Consider the following 22384-nt stretch of genomic DNA (forward strand, 5'->3'; position numbering starts at 1 on the left):
CTTTCATGTGCCTTTATTGTCCTTTTCTTAATATTTTGTTCTTTTTTTTTGTCTCTGTTGCTATAAAAACTTCCTTTCTTTCTCTTGCCAGACGATCATCAACCTTTAGCAGTCTCTCCTTAAAATCTAGCTATTCAAGGAATCTCACTTTATTTCTTCCCTTTATCAGGCAGACATAAGCCATACTGAATGTGATCTTCTGCATCTTTTTCAACGTTTATCTTGGTCTAGGCTGGATGTTCACTAAAACAGGGAATATGTCTCTGACTTCCATACACACACACAGAGAGTTTCTCATTTTCTACAGTCTGAGGTCAGCTTTCTGTTTGGCTTTGTTATTTTAAGCAGTGTTTCTTTTTAAATCATCCGTGAGGCTTTGCATTCCTCAAAAACAGTGTTGTGGAGCTGTGGCTGATGGGGGAAGGTGCTTTAGAGAATCCCAGGAAAGAGCAGATAGTGGATTACAGTGATGTATGATTCTTTATGAGCTGCTGTTCTTCCAACACAGCAGCTGGTTTTTATAGTTTCCACTGTTCTCCAGGAAATCCTAGATAATTTTCTTGCATAATAGAGGGATCCTGTCAGTGTAACACACAGCTTTAGTTCAGCAAAGGAGGAGCACCAGTAGATTCACCTGTGCAGAGGCTCAGGCAGTTGTTTCTGGTTGATGAGTGATGCTTTGTACTCTGACCTCCACTGCTGTGTCTGTCCCTCTCTCAGTGTTCATGATACACAAAGTGGCATTTGTCATTTATTTCTACTTCACGTCCCTTGAAAAATTAGACCTTTAATGTGTGTGTTTAAAACAATGTTATATTAAAACCTAAAATCCTGTAATTAGGCTGGCTATTGTTGATAGTTGATACTGGGCTTTGTTGATAGCCAAACCGAAATGACCAAGGCTCCAGAAGTCTGATAGTGGAGATGCAATGAAGATTTGTTCAGTTCTGCTCAGTGCTGTGTTGCCAACATAGCACACTGAGGATTGGTGAAACAAACCAAATAGAACATGGGCTTTACGTCATCTATAGTGAAACATTTCTCTGAAAATAGGAAAAGCCTGTGGCTGTACCCTGAGAAGGGCTGTGCAGAGCCCTGTAAAAGCTGCTGTAAGAAAAAAAAAAAAAAAAAATACATGAGCTGATTGTGAGGTTTGCAAATGCAAGTGGCATTTCCAGGGTGTCAAATGCCCTCCAGCAGCCAGCTCATGGCATGGCTCTTCAGTCCAGCTGAAGGTGGCCAAACAGGCACCAAGTGCAGAGTAGAGGCCCTGGGCACAGAGCAGAAGGAGCAGAAGCAATTGAGCCATGTCCAGCACAGTGGTGTGCACAAAACTACTTTCTTAGCAGCTGAGACAGAGTTGGGAGCAAGATTGAGAAACCAGTGCTGAAACCCAGGAGTGTGACCTGTGGGCTTATTAGTAACATGAAAATGATGTTGTCTTTTAATTCTTCATTCCCTGAAGTAACTCTGTCTTGTGTACTGGGCTATCCTTTGAACAGTGGTGGGGATTTTGAGGAAAGCTTGGCAGATCCTGCCAGAACTCCGGGGTCTCCGCTGAAAACAAGAGAGTGACTTGTTGCAGCAAACATCCAGACCATCCCCTGAATCCTGCCTGGGCTGCAGCAAGCAGTGCTGGAGAGGACAGCCCCAAGCAGGAAAGGGCACTGGGCTTTTCTGTGAAGAGAGTAGGCACTAAATCCTGCTCTGGCTCTGACCCAGCAGAATTGTATTTCGGCTTGTTAGATGGACACAAGGCTTTCTTCTGGGAGATTAGAGAAATGGGGCTTGTTTGGCAGGAGCTTAAAGATAAGTCTGGTCAGGTAATTACTTATGTCAGAAAGTTGTAAAGGAAAATTTTGGAGGCAAGTAGAACTAATGGTGTGATTTAACCCATGTTACTCCGTGGTTAATTTCCCAGGTACCTGTTTGTGTAACAAACCACATTTATCTGACTGTCTTTGTTAGTAGCTTTTTCAGTGCTGTTGATCTCTTGGCTTATTTCTGCCATTCCTAAAGAAAGCACATCTTTTAAATTTGTTTTGGCATTTGAAAATCAAATTAAGTTTCTGTGGAGGGCAAAAAAAAAAGGTCTAAATTTAGGGAGATTGTTATTAGACATCTGAAATCATCTACCACACAGAGAAGGGAGGTTGACAATCTTGTGTCTCTGATCTTACCATTTGTGGTCAGATTTTGGTTTTGAGATCAACAGAAAATCTTAATGTTGGTTCTGTTGCTTTCTGGCAGATAATTTGTTCTTTCCGTTTCACTTCTGAGATACTCATCATCTTTTACTTCTCATAATCAATTAAATAATTTAGATTTACTGTTGCTTTTTCAAGAGCAGAGAGAGAACAGCTGATATATAAGTCTGCAAAAGCTTCACTGGCACAGGAATTTTAGGCCAATGAATAGAATTATGCATTTTAGTTTGACATACTTTGTGTTTATTTTAAAAGGCTGTGGAAGACAGAGAGGGTAAAGGTTAAAATAATATTAACTGAGCCCTCCAAATCTATCAGTTTAATTTTCCTTTTCCTGAGTATTACTGTAGTCAAAGTAGTTAATCAGAATCAGAAAGCCACATTACGTTGTTGATGTGGATTTGTCAATAGTGAATTGAGAGGGTGGAAACTGGAGGGGGAGAATAAACCCACAACAACCCAACTTCTGGCTCACACCACATCGCCAGTGATATTTGCATTGATATCTCTAAGAAATTGTGTTAACATAAAATCTTTCCAAAACCTGAATTCTGTTACGAGCTTAACAGTAAAATAGTTTCCTAAGAGTGCTTATACTGAAAAATTCATGGAATTTATAGTTGTGTTTTAATGTTCACTTGAAAGCATTTGGGTAATTGCTCGTTCAGATGATGGTGTGTTTAAAAGTGTTTAAAAGGGTCTTTGTTAACCTCTCTGTCCTGCCATGTACAATGGCAGCAGTGCTGGGGATGTGTTTTAGCAGCATCAGGTCCTGCCATCCCACAGCCCTTGGTTCCTCCTTGTCTCCTTTCACCAGGCTCAGGAGAGTGACCTGACAGTGAAAAGGGTTAAATAAAAATAACATTGCTGCAAACTGACTTAATGAGACCCAGTGCCAACGTCGCTATTTCTGTTCTCTGACGCGTGCTGTGGAAGTGGGGTGATAGCAGAGCTGAGTAAGTTCCTAAGCAGAGAAAAATTAAAAAAGCATAAAGATTGGCTCCAGCAACTAGTCCAGCTGCTGCTAGTACCGAAACTTGCCTTGTCTGGACAAGTTTTACTGACCCCAGTCTCTGGCTTCTGTCTCTTGCCTGGAGATGTTTTTGTGGCATAGCTGTTCCTCCTCTTTCCCCTACTAGTGCATTTTTTGTGTCAGTCTCCTTTCTCTTCCTCCTCGGCTCTTGAAAGATTTCTGGGAAAGCTATCAGTTGTTTCTTTTGCTGCTGAGGGAAAGAGGTGAAGGAAGGCAGTGTCATTTTGGAGACAGGGACAGGGAGAAGAGGGCAGGACGGGAAGAAGTGTGAATGCTGCAACTTGGGCTGATATTTCTGTACCCTGAGCTAAAATAACCTCTTTCTGCTAGCAGGCAAATACTGATGTACCTGGCATCTGCCAAGAGTCCCTCCCCAAAACTGTGTGAAAGGTGCACTGTAATTTTGAGGTTCTAATAGTCATAATTGTTCCTGAAAGAGTGTTGTTTTTGTTTAAAGTAAGCTCCTTGTTACTGCAAGGGCAGTTCTTTGTATGTAATCCATGGCTTTTCTTTTATTAATGCCATGTTGTATCACAATCTGAAACCAAAACTGGCCACTGCTTTTGTTTCTTTTTCAGCTGAGAGTTGTCTCAAACAGTCTATCAGCCAGTCAGTTTTGCTTCTAATACAAAGACATTATTCAGCCCCTCTCCCAACTGAATCCAGTGTGTCTCTCATCTGAACCCATACAGCACATGAATAGAATGTCAGTTGCTCACAAATCCATTGCTGTGCAGGCTTTTATATAAACAAAGTCCTAAGGATAAGCAAATGCCTTCCTTCTAATTAGCAGCATGTTTTGTGGTTCCATACATTCCAATATGTAATAGACAGCTCTGGTGCCTAAAATAATCCCAGGGAAAACACTCCTATGCTCTGAAGATTGGGGTGGAAGGGAGAGGAGGCAGGAAAAAGTGTTGTCTGTGTTCTTGGAAGACTCTCCTGTCTTCATTTGGATGCTGTCAGCTTCTTTTACACAAACATTACGGCATCCAAGGGGAATTAGAAATACTTACCCATGACCACATCAGGTTTTAGGTTTGTCAGGAGAAAGCAATGCAGAAGCAGGACCTTGGCCCCACTGCTTTCATTTTGGTTTCAGCATGCTGATAAATGCCTCCTAATGCTGAAAAGAGGTAAGGCTGACTGTCTAGGTGGAATACAGGAAATTTAAAAGTCTTACCTCATAGATTAGAAATGGGTTTTGGATCTGTAAGAGTGCTGTGTAAGTCTGAAGTAACAGCTATTGTCTGTTGTGGTGTCTCTAAAGTTACACAGCAGCTTCCCTTGTATTACCAGTCTGTTATGAAGTGGTTAGGGGCCACTTGGGACAGAGAGACAAACGTGGGATGCTTCTGGTCAAATGGCTTTTAACTGAGATAATAGTGGTCAAAATGAGCCTTTTAACTTCAACAAGGTTTTTTTATGAGTCAGCTTATCCCAACATCAGTTGAAATAAGAAAGGCAATGGTTTTGGTTTGCATCCCAGACTTTTGCACCAGTCTGGGCCATACCCAGTTCTGAGACCTCACTAACCTGTGCAGGGCTAAACAATTTGAAAGTCTCTAAGCTCAGGAGCCTAAAGGGCAGACAGCCATAGGGCAGGAGCAACAGCTGGTCATGAGGCTTTTTACCCACTGGTAGGTGCAATGTAACCCACACTGCCAAAGCCCATCAGCTAAAGCTGTGATTTTGGGAAACAAAAACAAATGATCTGTCTCATACAGCTGCATAATCTCCTTGAGGTGCAGATCTGCTGCTGCACACAAACCAGTGCAGTCATTTTGCCATGCAAAAGTACATCCTGGTTCCTAATACTTGTACCTTGGCCCACGAGGGAGGTGAGAAAGATGGAGGAGAGAGTCAATCTGATGAACCAGAAATGTGCTGCCAGTATTTAATGGTGAAGATGATTAACTATTACAACATCTTACCTAGGGGATGTGCTTGTACCTCTGTGATCTGAATCTGTGAGTCTAGATTGGATGCCTTTCAAAAGAAGGTGTTTTGGCTGAACTGCCAGTCCTTGGGCTTCATAGAGAACACAAAATGTCCTGGCCTGTGCAGGACATGATGTCAGACCAGCTCAAGGGGGGGCAGTTTCTATAATACAGCTCCTCTTTAGACATTCTGCTGTTCTCCAGGCCACCACAGCGAGTTGGTGATGCAATTCTACACAGAAAAGTCCTTCCCTATGCCCCCTGTGCCCCCCATGCCCCTGGGGTGCTGGCCAGTCAGCCTTCCCACCACTCACAGGCAGCTCTTTTACAGTTCTTGCTTGGTCATCTGGGAAATAATGACCATCATGGTCCCCTGTGACCTCAGGCACCTTGGGAACCCCACAAAGAAGGGAAGCCAAATGAAACATTTTCATCCTCTCCTCCCAGGAGCTTCCAAAGGTGGACATCTGTAGCATTCTAAATGGTAGTGGGGCAGGAGGGCAGTGATGAGCCCAGTCCATGGATCAGGAGCCTTCCTGTGTCTCTTGGCCAACGCTGGCAGAAGTTGCTGTCATTAACAAAGTGTCAGGAAGGCACCAGTGGCAACTCTGCTGACAGTGAGCAGCTGTTCTGGTGGTGTCCTCAAGGGATGGGGTGCCTGCAATCTGAGATTCTCCCTTTTTCTGCATAGAATTAATTTCCCAAAGTATTTACCGTGGTTTTGATCTTTGCCCAAAACTGAAATTTCTTTTCTATGGCTGGAGCAAAATTTGGATTTGAAAAGAGTGAGACTTCACTGACTCAGATGGGGTTGTACACATGTAAAACATTGGTATGACTTTCCATTTGGTTTGGTTAGAGAGAAAGATGTTGCTAAAAATTCAAATTGAAGTCTTACTTAAGCATTAACCTCTTGCAGTGTATGTAAGAGGCCCACATAAATGTAACTACAAAGTACTATATTTTAATAAACTTGAATAGATAGTAAGTTGACAACTTCTAGGAAAATAGAAACCCCTGCTTTTATGTCCTAAAATATCATGAAGTGGGATTAAAGCCGAATTTTTAACCTTTCTTTTCCTACTTTTTAAAAATGTGCAGTAGCCTTCTTTTAATGTTGCAGCAATAGTTTGTAGCACAGAAATAAACATGCTAACCATGAGAGCTGGAGTGGTGCATGGCTGACTGGAGAACTTCTTCACATCTCATCTCCAGGACACTGTCCCCGTACCAGTGTCAGCAGCAGCCTCTCCAGTCCCCCAGGCAGTGCAGAAAAAAGCCTAAAACTGTCTGTTTTCATCACACACACACACAGGGCTGTTTCAGTGGAAAACTTGAGCCGGTGATATTTCCGTAGAGATCGGCTTAGATCCACGATAACACTTCTCAAGGACTTACGTCTTCAGTTTTCTCAGCTATTTTCTGCAACTCCCCAAACAAAAAATATCTCTGCTCCAAATTCAGAAAGGTCACTGTCTTCAACCACAAATTTAATTAACAGCTTTCCCCTTCTACAGACTTTTTCGTTCCTCTCTTTAGTTAATTTTAACCCAGTGTCCCACATTAGGAGCCTGCATTTTCCACTTGAGGGAGTAGATGCTCAAGGGAGCGGCCCCAGGGAAGCTCAGCTCAGTAAGTGATCACCAGTGGGAGTCAGGGTTATACACGGCATTACACCATGGAAAGCTTCCCATCTCCTGTTTCAGGCAAAATGTCTACAAAAACAATACTACTACTTTGCTAAATTCCTGCATTCTGCAGATGGGAAGCTCAATTTCTACAGGGAAAGCCCAGGCTGTTTTGGGGCAGCTTACGGTGCTCTGTCTTTTTGCTGCTGCTGCTAATTTTTGTGAGCACCATAGAATACAGTAGAAAATTGAAACTGTGTGAAAGATCAACAAATCAGTGTAGAATGTCATGCAGCAACATCTGTTAAATTTGGCTCTATCTCATATCCTTCTGACCCCCTCCTTCCCAGCCACAAGTCTCCTGTTTTGTGAGAGCTCCGAGTGATAGGGACTTGGGGGACAGGGGTCTGGAAATGTCTCACTGTTTCTCAGTGGTCTGAAGGGCTTGCAAAAGTACCATCTGGAGTGAAAGCTTCATGTTTGTGTGTTTCTGTATTTTTAGTTATGAAACAAATGGGAATTTGCTGAACGAATTAATTGTATTGCTCTGTGAAAGTCTATCTTGAGAGCCATTATGTATGGGAGATTACAAAGCCTGTGGAGAGAAGGGAAAGTGGCTTCCCTTTCTAATTAGGGCTTTCAGGAAATCATTGATTACTGAATCAAGCAGGGTTGTTCAGAGACATTTGTTTGATAGTACTTCAGATAAATGAAATCAGTGCCTAATAATAATTTTGCTAGTGACACTGGAAGCAGCTGTACTCTCTGATGGTAAACTTGCACTGAATAAAGCTGCTTCCCCTCTTCCTTCTTGTCCAGACAATTATAGCTAATGAAACATCACTTCCAATCTGTAGGTCCCAGTAAAAAAATGTAAATCATGTAGAAGTGAGTGATAATAGTGAACAGTATGTTCTTAGTTGGGAGGATGTTTGTCTGGACCATGTTAATGCTTTTTCTTATATTGCATATAAAAAAAGTCAAAACAAAACCTTGACTCATATATAGAAATATTTCACTGCTTTTTTTTTTTTTTTTTCTCAACAGAGTCAGCATATTTCATTAGCTCCCATTCAAAAGTTAGAGGAGACTTTGTATGAGTATCAGCCTCTGCAAGTGGAGACATACGGACCACAAGTTCCAGAGCCTGAAATGTTGGGAAGGCTGGGGTAAGTAAATCAGCACATTTTAATTCCCATTTCATGGCATTATAGCTGGGATTGTTACCATCTTCATATTGCCAGGGATGGGTTTTTTTTCTTTCCTTTTTTTTTTTTTTTTTAGGGATCTTAATGAAACATTATACTTCCTGCCCAACCAACATTTTGTTTGGGTGGATAAGCTGCAATTTTTGGTCCTCTTGCCTTTATAGATCTATTGAGAGCTGGACTGGATTGCATTAGTGTTTTTAAGGTTGTCCTTGGCAGTCGTAGTGAAGTAGCTGTTCATTTTCAGTTGCACGGTATTAAAAAATAAATAAATAAAAATCTGGGGCTTAATTTACCCAGCTGTAAGCCAGTAAAAATATTAAAGTTGGGCTGTTTGCCATGGAAAAGGGTAGATTTACTTGTCGGCTGCTGTCTACAGTCAAACTGTGTTTGTGAGAAATGAGGCACAGAGCTTAACTTTGTCAAAAAATATAATGCAGGGTTGGTCCAGCAGCTTGGCGGCATCGTGGTGTGCAGCCACGTTTGGAAGGGAGTTTGGGAGCCTTCTGTGCCTGGGGAAGGGAGATTAGGAAGTCCAGAAGTGATGTCTCTGCTCTCTAGAGATGTGTTGGTAGCTGAAATGCCACCTGGAAACTGTAGCTACCGGAGGAGTGTCACACAACTCATCATAGGCTGACCCTCAAGGTCATCAGCACTTCCCAGTGCCTGGAAAAACTACATGGCACAAAGAATGTGCAGGCTGGCAAGGCAAGAAAGAGTTTAAAAAAATAACAGTTTGTGTTTGGCTGTGCAATCTGGGAAAAGTGAAGCCACAAAGTACTGAACAAAGTTGGGGCAATTTAGTGTGCAGTTTAGGAGACCACTGAAATCCAAACAGGAATCCCATCTAGTTCACTGGCATGGGAGAAGTTGTATCTCATCCAGGAAATGACAGAGGTTGATAGACTTAGGTAAATAAGCAACCTAATGGTGCTTCAGAAAACTGAAGGCTGTCTGGAATTGAGGCTGTCTCCATTTTTACTGTTTCTGTGTCCTCCTGATGCCTGTAATTTTTATTATCTGGTATTAGGCTTCTGCAACCAAGTATTAATTAGGAGTTTAAACTTGGGCTGAGCCTGGTTCAGCCTTCACCACCTGTTTGGATGGAGCACAGCTGCGAGGGACCTCCAGTATGAGGGCAGCTTGGAGGGCCCCTCATCACAAACAAGAAAAAGATGGTTTCTGCAGGGAGGTGCCCTTTGCCTGTGCCCCATGAATGCTGGTGTCCAAATCCATCAGGAACACTGTCATCTTTGTCCATTGCATTTAGCGGCGCCGGCTCTGAGGCAGCCCAGCACTTTGCAGAACAAAACCCTTTAAAAACCCTGCAGCGTCTGTGTGGGAGTGTATTCAGAGCAGGGTTTGCAAACAGTGCCACAGCCTTTTCTTGGAGAAACTTTTAAATGTGTCATTTTCCTCCTGCAAGCAGGACCAGCCAGGCTTGTTGGGCTTGGCTCTGGAGGTGATGAAGGAGCGGAGGGGTGCGGGGTGCCTGCGGCTCACGGCTGGGTGGGTGGGTGGGTGGGTTGGTTGGTGGTGCCCACCAGAACAGTTCTTCTGAGTCCCGAGGCTGTTTGCCATTCCAAAACAAATACATCAATGCTGTGGGTTCCCAGCCAGTACAGCTCTAACCCTATTCCATGGGGTGTCTGAAATACCTTAAACCGTGCAGGGCTGTTGGTTTATATATTTGTGTTGCTGTGTTTATATGAACTCATGCGCATTTCCTGTTGATGATGAATGCTTAACTAATGTGCCTCTGTCCCCGCTTTGGGGCTTTTCAGGCAGCTGCATGCAGCTGCCTGGGTGAGGCAGAAGAGCCGGGCACAATGTAAACCTCTCCAGCTAAAGATTTTTAGTTTCCTGTTCATTTGCACTTATAAAAGGTCAGGCTGGATGGGGCTTTGAGCCACCTGGCCTAGTGGGTGGCATCCCTACCCATAGCAGGGGGGTTGGAACTTCTTTGTATTTAAGGTCCCTTCCAACCCAAACCATTCTGTGATTGTATTTAGTTGTATTTATATATTTTTTTTAATTTTAGTTTCTCCCTCTTTTCATTTTTCTGTTAATGACTTTGATGCCTGGCATTTATTGCTGCTAAATAGTTCCCTCAAATGTGCAGGCTGTTAGCTGTGAGTTTCTGGAGCCAAAACTATTGCAAACACAATTGTCAACCTGGTGAGTTTGAATTCACTTCAGGTAGCATAATTTATTGATATTTTTTTTTCTTAAAGGCACTTTTTTTATCTTCAAAACATTCAGAATGAGTTTTTTTAATATTCCTTAACTTCTTACCTTCTGCAAGACTTGCTTTAAGTTTCAGCATTTTTTTCTTAGTGAGTTGCTGTAATGAAGGACACAGCTGGCAAGAAGGTTTTAGCAAAGAGCAAGAAAAAGAGTGAATACTTAAGGGGTCATGTAGAACATTTGTAAGGAATCTTTTATAATTCTAAAAAAATGCTTTTCAAGATGACTTGTATTATTTGCTTATTAGGCTTTTCAAAAAAACTTGATGAGCAGACCATAAACTTGATTTTGCATTTTTCCACTGCTCTTCTGTGTGGAGTTTGCATATTTTGCAAAAAAAGAAATTTATGTTCAAATTGTTCTTACAAATTTGTTTTCAGTTTCCTCTGGGGATGTAATTTTTTTTTTCCTTAATACTGCAGAAAAGCATTAACATCCTTACCCTTTTTTTTTTTTTTTTTTTTTTTTTTTTTTTTTTTTTTTTTTTTTTTTTTTTTTTTTTTTTTTTTTGTTATTGGGGTGTTGGAAATCTGAGAATAATGAAGATTTAGAATTTTTTTTTTTCCCAACACAAATGATTGGTATAATATTGTAGGGATTTGTGTCCTTCAGCCCCCCATGAAGGTCACTTTGGCTGTTCAGAGTTGAGGACCAGCTCATGCCTGTCTCAGCTGTCAGATGGAAACGTGACTTGGAAAAGGGGAGAGGATGTGTGAGAGCATCTCCCAAACATATGGTGCTGCCCTTGGAGGAAAATGGGGTCTTGGATGACTGGAACATGCCCATCCTGGGGGCAGCTTCTGCAGCTGCCTGTCCCTCCACAGTGACTTACAGCCCTGGGTGTGTGTGCCTGTGTCACTGCTCTGAATTACTGAAGTGTTCAGGGACCTGCACTGGGAAATGGTTGGTTTCTTCATGGAGCTGAGGGCAACCTATTGGTGTGTTTGGAGAGAGATCCCTGTCTTATCAGGGCTCTGCTGGCCATTTCTGCTGTCACCAGAAACTATTAGCTTGGACTGAAGTGGGAGTGTCACCTTTTGGTTTAAACTGGTGCAAATCTGTTGAATTGCCTCTTGGGGAGCAGAGGTGTGTGGCTGTAAGAGAACATGAGGAGCACCTGATATTTGGGCACTTGCTGCCAATACTTTACTTGGAAGTTTTCTTAGATGGGCAAAAAAGCCTGTCTTCTCTTCATTTTATTTATATATTTTTTTTTTTTTCTTCCTGGTGTTTTAGCTGAGCATGCTGAATTTGTGTGGTTGGAGGTCTGCATTTTTCTTACTGGAAAACAAAAGAAATGAAAAATAGAACAAACTGACGTGCCAAGTAGTGAAAGAATAACCCAGGATAGGGATGGAAAGTAGTGTGTTGCTTGAAAAATGTATGTTTGATATGTAGTTTTGATTCTAAAGGAAAAACAAAGAAAAAAAAAGCCCCTGAGGATCCAAATGATGTTTTTTTGGAGGTTGTGAAGAATGTAAAGACATTCCTGGCAGTAATTGTAAGTGTCTAACAGGAGTGGCCACTGAGTTTTACAGCTGTGAAGAGCCATACACAAGCTACTTAAAAACTGACTATAAATTGAAAATCTGCTTTTTTGATTGGCATTTTGGGTAAAGATACATGAATTTCGTGACTCAAGGTTTAGAAAGAGTCTCTTGTAATCCAAAGTGGATCATACTCAACACAGTGCCAGTCATATCCTCACCATTCTCATAAAATTGAGGTAATTTGCAAGTCAGGTTAAAATTTTCTCTTTGCAGCAGACCTTGTAATTAAGTCAAGCCTGGGCTGTTTAAAATAAAATTGTGTTTGCCTACTTAGCTTTGGAGAGATCCAACGTGGAAAAAAAAATTATATATATATATATATATATATAAATCAGGTTTGCTCCAAAAATCTTTTCTTTAGGGAAAAATGTGACTTCCCTTTGATCTATCAACTCGTTTTCATGTATAACCACATTGTTAGGAGCACTCTGGTTAGTGTTGTGTTTAAATAAGATGCAGAAAATGAAGTTCAATAGTGAACACTAATCTAATGAGGATAGGTAATATACTTTGATAAATTAGTTAAATTAAACTGAATGTCATTTTAAGAGCTGAGGGGGTAAGTACTGAAGCAGAGTGGGAGTGCTGTGAAAATCTATACATACAGTGAACATATTTTAGCCCACTGCTTTTTCTTATGAACCACTGGATTGATTCATTCCTTTTTTCCTGGTGTAGGACAGCTCAGGCATTTTAAATTTCGCATTAAGATGAGGTTGGGTTTCATATCTGTTAGAGCTTTGTTAGTGTTTAATTTTTAACCTTCACTTCAAGTGGAAAATTTCTGCATATTTCTTTGTTGTACAGTGTTGTAGTGTAATTTGAAACACATGTAGAGTTCTGGCATTTACTCTAGAAATGGCTGGTGTAACTTCTTTGCTGTCAGTCATCGGGATTTTTTTTTTTTTTTTTTTTTTTTTTTTTTTTTGTTGCGTGAGGCAATAGTCAGGATGGTCTCCAAACTATTCTTACAGCATAGCTGAGCTGGTCTTTGGCTGGATTAGCTTCTGCTAGAACCCTGTCAGTGTCAGTGTAGGGTTTGAGGCAGTGAAATAACTGAGAATTGATTTTGAATGGGTGACAGGACCGCTGGGCTTTAAAAGTCATAGCAGGTGATTTTTCACATCTGCTCTGTCACTGGGGTATGCAGATATTTCTTGAATCTTGGAAAAGGAGAAAAGCCACAAATGAAGGGCTGATTTGATCTGCTTTGGCCCATTGGTTTTGAACACTGAATTCATTCTGCTCCTTTTAATGGAATCTAGTCTCTCAATAAGCTCAGTAGTCAGAGTCAAAAGATTGAGTAAGAGCAAGGGAAGCTTGTCTTGCTTTGGAGGGCACATAGAGGGCTGCACTCCTTGGAGGAATTCTCTTGGCTACCAAGGCATATGGTCTGAATTTCCCAGAGTCTCCTGTTGCAGGGCCTGATCCTCAGCAGAGATTTCTGTCTGCTGCAGAGTGTTCTGCATAGGGTACCTAATGAATGAGAATTGGAGGTAAGGAGTGATTATTGCTTTAAAAACTCAGCCACATTTTCCATACAGCCTTTTTTTGTTGGTGTTGTTGTTCATTTTATCATGAATAATTAAATAAAAACCTGTGAATGGTAAAACAAGCACTGTGTGGGTGCCCTTTTTTGGAATTGTGAGTATGGCCAAGTGTGTTGTCTCTGCCAGGGCAGGAGGGGGAACAAGGCAACAGAACTGCTTGTAAACCATCTAAACCTGGTTTGATATAGAAACTGTCTGGTATTGCTTTAGCATTCCACAGAAATCCTACAGCCTTCACTTTAGGATTTTGGAAGGATGCAAATTTAATATAGGGGGAGGTAGATTAGCACCAATTTTTCCAGCTGAATGGAAATCAAGGAGTGCAACTTTTAGTAAAGTCTGAAATCTTACTGTTTAAGGAATCAGCTTTCTGGCAAAAAGGTCTACGAACATTTCAAACGACACCCCGTAGAATATGGTGGTTTGCATGGAGCTCTTCTGTCAAGGTCATTAGCAATTGAATATATTAAAAGTGGACTGCTTATGAAATGGAGAGTTTTGCTTCCTGCCCGCCCACCTGTGGGTATAGTGTGGGTTCTGTAACTGTAAAAGGTCTCGGGAGGGTTATAAAAGCAGAGAATATGGAAAATATATAAAGAAACAAAGAAAGAAGCCTGCATATACCATGCAATTTCTTACATGTAAAGCTGGCTGTAGCTGTGTGTGTACCACTAAATTAACCTCCAAAGCTGGCCCTGACAGCAGAATGTCCATGGTGATTGTTTTTGTTGGCGTTTGGCTTCAAAATTAACTCATCGATCTAACACGAGTCTCTGTGCTCGGAATACCGGTCTGGTAATGTTTTTTTCACTTTTTTTCATGCAATCATGGAAAAAATATGTTTCTGCTCGAAGCAGTTGTCAAACAAGCTTCTTTCATCGACAATCAGACACAGGGCAGCTGAGTAAGGCTGTTTAGTCTAGAATAAATACTCGTGAGATTACAAGGTCGCTGTAGGAAATGTAATTATACCATTTATTCCAGAATAGTCTTTCTGTAGTACGGGCTTGCCGAATACTAAATCATACATTCATTAAAACACTTACAATATGAAGAGGAAAAATGAAAAATCAGAGGCTTAATGGAAAGGAGATTTGTCTGCAAACTTGCAGTAAATATTTCAAATTACTTCCAAAAATCAGGATGATAATATTGGCTTTATTATTGAGGATTTGTAGGAGGCAAAGCCTGAGTTGTCTCTGCAGGTGTGGAGGCAGTGCTAAGTGGGCAGCTGAAAGGTGTCAGGCAAAGCTGTCTGCTGATGGATTATAATGTGTCAGGAGGCATCCAGCAATTGTGTGGGCCAAATGCCCTATTTTCTGTGCTCTTTATGTCTCAGCAAATCAAAGCCTCGTTACTACCAGCCACTTAAAATGACCTGATTGTCTGTGACAGTTCTTATCTGTTATTGAAAGCCCTTCTTTGCTTTCATCCTTCCCTCCATCCCCTGCATTGATATTGCTATTGATGTCTGGTTCTCTTGTGACTTTGTATGTCCACAGGCTTTCCTCCTGAGCTGCTGTGTTTTGGTAGAAGTTAAGTTTTAGGACTTCTGCTGCATCTCTGAAATTATGTGGTAAAATTGAGATGAGTGGTTTTTGTGCTCAGTATTTTCCTTTTCTTTACATTTTTCCGTCCTTGCTTCTCCTGCACTCCATCATGTTGCCTTTTTTGAGTCTTTCTCTGGCTCCTCAGCCAGATGGATAATTGCACTGGGAATGGTGTGGTTGCCACAAGAAAAACAATATGTTTTGCACATGCAGGAGAGATCTGTCCTGATTATCTCTCACTTCAACAACAGCAGGGCCTCAATGTCCTCCAGTTTTTGTAGTTCTTCCTGGGATAGAGCCTCCAAATGCTTTTTTTAAGCCCAATGTTAGAGTAAAGAGGCAGGAACACAATCATGGGAAGCAAAAGCTGCCTCCTGGGGAGTGTGGAAGCTCATGGAAGCCCATTGCTGAGCTCTTCCTCTTCATCAACATCTGGGCATTGCTCCTGCTCTGTGCTTGGCTGTCAGGAGAGGTAGCACAACAAGGGCTTGCCCTGGGGCAGTCTAAGAAAACCCTGGCATTTTCTCCTGAAGGGTCTGTTTGGATGCAGTAATCTTAGACTATTTGGTCTCAGATGTAGTTGAAGTAGAAAGGTGATGAGCATTCTATTTGAGTTTGCCTTCTGAAGCATTTATAAAAATTCATTGCAATAAAAATTTGGAAAAGAAGTGTGGAAAGAAGGAGAGAGAGGCTTCCTAAGCCCTTCAACACTCTTGTTTTAAGAAGGGGGGGGGGGGCGGGTTATGTGAAACGAAAATATTTAGCCAGAGACAACCAGCAAAGTAGACCCATAAAGAGGAATATAAGCCAGTGACACTGATAAATACAGTTGTAAAGCAGCATTCTGAATGAAAATTTTGTTCAGGTGTCAAATGGCTGAAAAGGTGAGTTATGAGTTTCCTTAAATGGCAGAGGGAAGCATGAGGTGTCTTGCTGAAGCTTTGCAAGCAGTAGTTTGTGATTCTTTAACCCCCTTCAGATGGCTTTGTTGAAGGAGTCTATAATGCTTAAAGCTCCTCTGAAGAGTCCTTAGTGGTAGGAATGAGGGATCTCTTCATGGAGGAGTGGGTCAGTTGCCAAAGTCATTAATTCCATTGATGAATTTCATCCTATGTATGTAAATGCTCTCAATCCTCATAATGGTGGATGACAAGATCTTTAAGGGTTGGGCTGGCAGTCTCTGTTTTCTTATTTTGTTATTGACCCTGTGGTCTCTCAGATCACATTGGAGGGAAAAGTGGATCCAGAGAACTCTTTTTGAGAGTTAATGGTATCCCATCACAGGTGTGTTCACTTCTTTACTTTTCCCAGTTTCCTTAAAAAAAAAACAAAAAAAAAAACAAACAAAAAACAAACAAACAAACAAAAACACCTCCCAAAAAACCACCCCCCAAACCATCCAAGTCTTCCACACCCATAAGATTGGAGTTTCTGGTTCCTTCCATTCCAGCTGTTTGTGCATCTATCCCTTATGGCTCGCACTTGGTGGAACAGCAGAGATTTTAGGGGTAACTGAGACCAGAGCTGCTGCATGGAAGGGAGCGCTCAGATATGGAGAGGGGCTCTAAAAGTACCTTGACTGAAGCTCTTTGGCTCTTTGAAATTGGAAGATATCCAGGGACAGTTTAAAGGTTTTTATCTCAGGTACCTTTTGAAGTTAGAGGCTCATGTATGTTGGGTCAAGGAGGCAAAATACATAATATGGGTTTCCTATCCTGTATTACAGCTATTTCTGATATTTTTTGTTAGTAGTGCTGCTTACAGGGGGTAGAGGAAAGTACCCACAATTAAAATGGTTGGCTGGAGATTATGTACACACATTTAGGAACCAATTTCATGGCTTTGGTTTTAAAGCCTTCCTGGTAGTTATTTGAAAACTGTTCTAGGTAAACATGACATGTAGTGCCAGGCTTACAGAAAGAATTGAATTGTTCACTTCTCCCTCTTCCAAATTGAAGCATTTGAGTTGGGCTGTGTTTCTAATAACAAAGGAGAGGTTTGAACATAATGGGACTTCACAGCTGAACTCTTGCTCAGGCTTGAAGGTAACGCCACCATATTTTTGTTTCTTTAACTGGTATTAAATGTAAAAACATAAATCCTTTTCAGTGGGAGAGTAGAAGGAGAGATGGTTTTCATTTGGCATAATTTCCTGTGAGACGTGGTTCTAAACAAGGCCCATATTTACACAAGACAATACAGTTTTACATGTACTGGTATATCCAGCACGTTTTAAAATTGTTTAGCCAGCTCCGGGTATTAAATACCTTCACAATAAATGTGTTTAATAAAAGTAGATGAAGTTTGAAATAATTTTTTAATAATTTTACAGTAGAAACACCAGTTAAATCAACCCCACTGCAGTAATAAATGTCACAAAAACAATTAATTATAGTTGCTTGCCACTGCAAAATCAATTGTGTAACTGTTCTTCTAAAACTGACTTTTACATTACTAAATCCTAAACACTACACTTCTGTAACTTGTCAGAATCAGGTTTTGGTTAATAGATATTTTCAGTGATGTAATGGGAACTTCTGGCATGGAGTCAGAATATAATGGACTGTGATTAATGTTTTAATAAGCACTTTTCTTCTACTTATGATGCAGCAGTGAAATGGTTTCCTGCTTAGATTGATAGAAAAGCAGGTGTGCGTTCATACTTTTTTTCTTTCAGTAAGAAGAAGTTTTTCAATGCTTCTGCTTGAAAACATTTAATGTTTTTCCTTGAGTCAGACACTCCTGATTTGGGGGTTTCAGTTTGTTTGTTTTAAATCCAGCTATTGCGGATATTTGTCAGCTGAAAGTGGAGGGTACCATGGAAACCTTTTCGGTACTTAAAGTAATTGCTTTGTAAAATAGGAAACTCATTAGTTTAAAAAATAGTTTTGATGTATTGACATTTTCTTCAGTGAAAGGATTTGTTTAAATTACTGTTGGAGTAATTCGAAAGTGTGCAAGAACAAATACAGTGTTGAAAATATTAGCAGGTTAGATTTATTATGGAGGTTGATGTAATACACTTGCTACATCATGCTTGGTTACTTTTGTCCTGGAAATGGTTCTGTTATTCTGTATTTTAAATATTTTTTTTAATTAATAAATAAATAAAAAGGTATTTTAGTCACTGCTTTTAATGACCCATCAATCCAGTTTTTTTACAGATAATAGCTTTTTTTGCTTAGGGATCAAGTCAGCTCTTGTCCTCGTGATGTTTCTTCTAAGATGATGTTAAAGGTGAGCAAATTCTGCAGACTCTTTACCATCATAATGAAATCTGGTGATGATTATGTACTTGGTCTCCACTATTCCTCTGCAGAGGAATATATATACATAGAAGAAGAGAAAGAGGGTGAAACCTGTAGAAAGAGGAGGTCCTTTGTCTTGCTGGAGTCATTCCACTAGCCTGGATTCCAGGCACCTCTGCTGTCCACTTCTGAAAGCTGGGTGAGCCTTTCTGGAAAAATGGAGAAGGTGCTGAGGTCCTGGCTCCAGTGCAGGTACTTTTCTCTCATCTCCGGAAGCTGTTGACATTAATTGAGATTCAAGATAATAGTTTCTCCATCTCTTTGTTCTTTCCCCTAAACCTGGGAATCTTACTGACTCCTCTGTTCTCAGGAGCATCGACCCATGCTTTAATTTTTCCATCAACTTGGGAAAAAATGCCGATATCAGCATACTTGTGTTTTTAATATTTACTGAGAATTTACCAAGCAGCCTCTATACCTTGGGTTTGTGCCAACTCTCTCTACTGGGATATTGTCTGCCTTGCACAGAGAAGGTTACTTATGGTTTCCTTCATTTGCTACTGCTGCATTTGTCTGGTTCTCCCTTAAAAAGATGCAGGAGGTGAGTGCTGGCTGCTATCTTTATTTTCTGACTCTCTTCCAGAATTCGTGAGGAAATGCTCCTGAATAAAGCCAAAAAAATTCTACACCTCTTCTCCCCTTCCTGTCATTAGAAGGTTCTCTCTCTCTTCCCCCTCTTTTCACATTTAGACCCTGATGGATTGGGCAGACTTCTTGCTCTGTGGTCATTGATTCTACTAATTGTCAAAAACTATTCCAGAAATGAGAGAGAAGAGATTTTGCACTCCAAGGCCATCTCAAAACTTGGAAGCATAAAGGCTCTGCTGTTCCAGACTCTCTTCAGCACACAGTTAATTTTGGAATGAAAAGTCCCACAGATACAGAGTCTGCAAACAATCTGAAATATGGAAACCATATCTTGCCTCTTTATTTTTTCCCTTGTTCCATGATGTAGGTGCATCCTGCTCTTTTTCTCCCCAGCAGCAAGGCAAGTATTGTTGTGAAGGTGTGAGTGCAATGGGGAGTTTGGTTTCAGGTGTCTGCTGTGACTGAGATGTCCCTTACCTTGAGCAGTTTGGACCACAGGATCCTTCTTGATCTTTTGTCTAAGACCACTGAAGTTTTTATTTTTATATTTTGCATTTATTACCTCTCTCTTTTTTTTTTTTTCTCACCCAGAAGTACTCTATAGATTTTTTTAGCTTTGTTGTATCTACTCAATTTATTTAGGCCTTGGAAAAGCTTGGACTAGCAGAAGAAAATACAAAATTGATGTTGTCCAATTCTACAAACATCTGAGCAATTGACAGTGTCATAGCAGACCCTGGAGATGACAGCAAGGATAGCTCAGTGCAGCTCCCTCCTCACCATTTTCATGAGTTCTCACAGTTAACACCTCTAGACTCTCTCCCTGCCTTCTCCAAAGAGCTGTAGGAAGTTCACATGTTCCCTGACTTGATTTTGGCTCTAGTGTCAGAACATTATCCTGAAAAATTCCCATTGAACTTGCTTGAGTGCTGAGGGTGGTAGATTTAAAAATAAATAAAAGCTCCACACAGGTCCAGTTCTGCTCCCAGCCCTGGCAGAAGAATTTGTAGTGGCTTCAGTGGGAACAGGATTGGACTTTACAAAAATGCCTTTAATGTTCCTGCCCTTGGGCAGTCTTGGTGGATGCACCATGGTGCTCCCATGGTTCAGGGGATGTTTTCAAATGGAGCAAAGGAATGTAGCCACCTGTAGGACAGAGGGTAGGCAGTGCAGCCCTGTGCTGGTGCTGCTTCATCCTCGAGTTTGTAGATATTTGGCTTTTTCGGGAGCTGTTGGCTGCTGGTTGATTTTCCTGTATTTCGAAATAAATGCTGAAAACTTGCCTGGAGCTCTCTGCTCAGATCAGCTGCCCATATGTACTACAGCAGCAGGTTTTACAGGCTGTCTGCCCCAGGAATTGAAGAGCAGAAAAAGAAAAGAAAATCAATGTATTTTCTTTTAATGCTATTTTTATCTCCTTAGAAAAAGACTATGAATGGGACTAGCCAATAGATGAAATTTCAGTGCTCATGTATGGAACCATTTCATGCCTTCCTCATGCACATGTGCATTGTTTCTTTTGTTTTTTTTTCTTTCTCCCATTGCTGCTTTGGTTCATTATCTGAAAAATGGAAATAATTTGAAATATCAGCATTAGGTTCTGGGAATAACTCGCTACTTCCAGTAGAGAAGAACCACATAAACTGGAGTGGCTGGGTGGAGGTGATAGTACAGGCTCCTGGTGTCTGCAAAGAGCAGTGCATCCTCTATTTTGGGCTGCTTTGAAGGGTGTTATTTGCAACAAATCCCAGAGTTTTTGTTGACTCATGACTTATATTTTGGTTTTATTCAGCATTTTTTTTTTTTTTTTGTCCTTTGAGGGCTCCAGCAGCTGAAACAGCATCGTCTTACCACAGGGCAGTTTCAGCTGAGCCCGTTGTTTGAAATGGCAACACTGCTAAATGTTTGTGACTTGTTTTTAGAACACCTTTTCAGCTGCCAGTTTCCTTGAGAAAGCAAAAACAATATGAAAAGCAAGAAATGCAAATAAAGCAGAGGCCTTAAAATATTTCTCATGTAAAAAAAAAACCAAAAACACCCCCCAAAAAAAGCAAAACAACAACAAAAAAGTGCCCAAAAACATTGAGAAGACATGCTAAATTTAGCAGAGTTTCTTGAATAGGAAAGTGGCATCTAAATAAGCATGCATGTTCCTTGATTCCCTTCACCTTTTCTCCAGCCTGTACATAAACTCATTGATTAAATTCTCTCTTAAAGAGCTGCTTCCAAAATTTTTGCTTTTCCTCTGATAAATGGCTTGGGTGCTTCCAGAAGAACAGCTGCCACATGGTGAGGGTGAATATAGGGGAAGATAAGAGTTCCCCAAAACTCTCCTTCCTGACAAAGTGATGAAGAAACTGCAGTGGCACCAATAATTTTTCCAAGCAGAGGGTAGGATTTAGGGTGCCAGGAATACCTGCTTTGAGGGGATGATGTGTGCACCCAGGAAAGCTGTCGTTTCTGCTGGAATTATTTTATTGATGTGTATGTTTGTGCATGCCTATGTGTGTGCAGATATTGTTATGGATCATTTTACATTTACAACGTGATAACTTCTTGCTGTTATTGCTGGTGTATTATTAGGTGTTCTGTAGGTCTGGCAGTGCAGTGATTTTTTTTTCAGCAAGTGCAGCTGAAGCTCAGTGTTTTGCCCCAGAAAAGAGAATGTAACACTCAGAGAACTCACTTCAGAAAACCAGGGTGAATTCTGAATTCCCCTACTCAATACTACATTGTGTCTGTGCCACCTCCTTACCTGCAGAGAAGAAAGCAGACTTCAGGTGTTTTAATCCAGCCACCATTACCTATGTTGTTTCCAGTATTAATTAATTTGTGGTGCTGTGTTTGTGTGACTTGTTCTTAGCTCCTGGCTGTGTGACCTTTGCTGTTAAGCCGTCTCTAGCTGGAAAAAGTCCATGTTAGTAAGTGCTACACAGATTAGTCTGAATCATTTATCCATATCCCCAGCCCCCTCAGATTTTTTGACAGATGTACATTTTGCAGTGGGTGACTTTTCTATTTTCTTTCAAATTGTAGATGAAAGTTGTTGAGTATCACTGGGATAAAATGAGATCCCTGCAGGGAAAATACCTCTTTGGATGATGAATCCTCATTTACAGTTACTTCTTAAGATCTATCAGTGTAAATCATGTTTAAGTTGTGTTTTTTTTTTTTTGGCATAGCACCTATGAAAACTAATTTGAATATGGTACTTTAAAAAAATAAATTACTGTCTGCTTTTATTGTAAAGCTAAAGGTGAGTTAGAGCTTTTCCTTGGGGTGTGTCACTGAGGGGAGTGTTAGTTGTTGGGGTAAAGAAATTTGAGATCAATATTGGTTCAATCCATAGGTCAGTGTAGAATATTCTCAGTGGCAGTGCATTAAATGGACAGAACATACAGTGGAAACTTTTGTACTCCAGGGGATCAAGGGATAATAGTGCTGATGCAGAAGGATAGCTAACTCAGAAAAAATGACCCACAGGACTCCTCTGGAAATATTACCAGATTATTTTCCTTGAAAAAATTGAATACTTTCTGTAAAAAAAGAAAAAAAAGGAAGAGTTTGCATTGATA

General features: G+C 40.7%; 1 protein-coding gene across 1 annotated transcript in view; it reads left to right on the top strand.

Moving 5' to 3' along the window:
- The window catches only part of MNAT1 (MNAT1 component of CDK activating kinase), a 116379-nt gene that overhangs the window by 74819 nt on the left and 19176 nt on the right, over positions 1-22384 (top strand). The window contains exon 7 of the mRNA XM_083863685.1: positions 7856-7977. Coding sequence (XP_083719811.1) covers positions 7856-7977 — 122 coding nt within the window. The remainder of the gene's footprint in view (positions 1-7855; positions 7978-22384) is intronic.

Source organism: Zosterops lateralis (genome assembly GCF_965231275.1).
Source record: "Zosterops lateralis genome assembly, chromosome: 6".
Classification (NCBI taxonomy): domain Eukaryota; kingdom Metazoa; phylum Chordata; class Aves; order Passeriformes; family Zosteropidae; genus Zosterops; species Zosterops lateralis.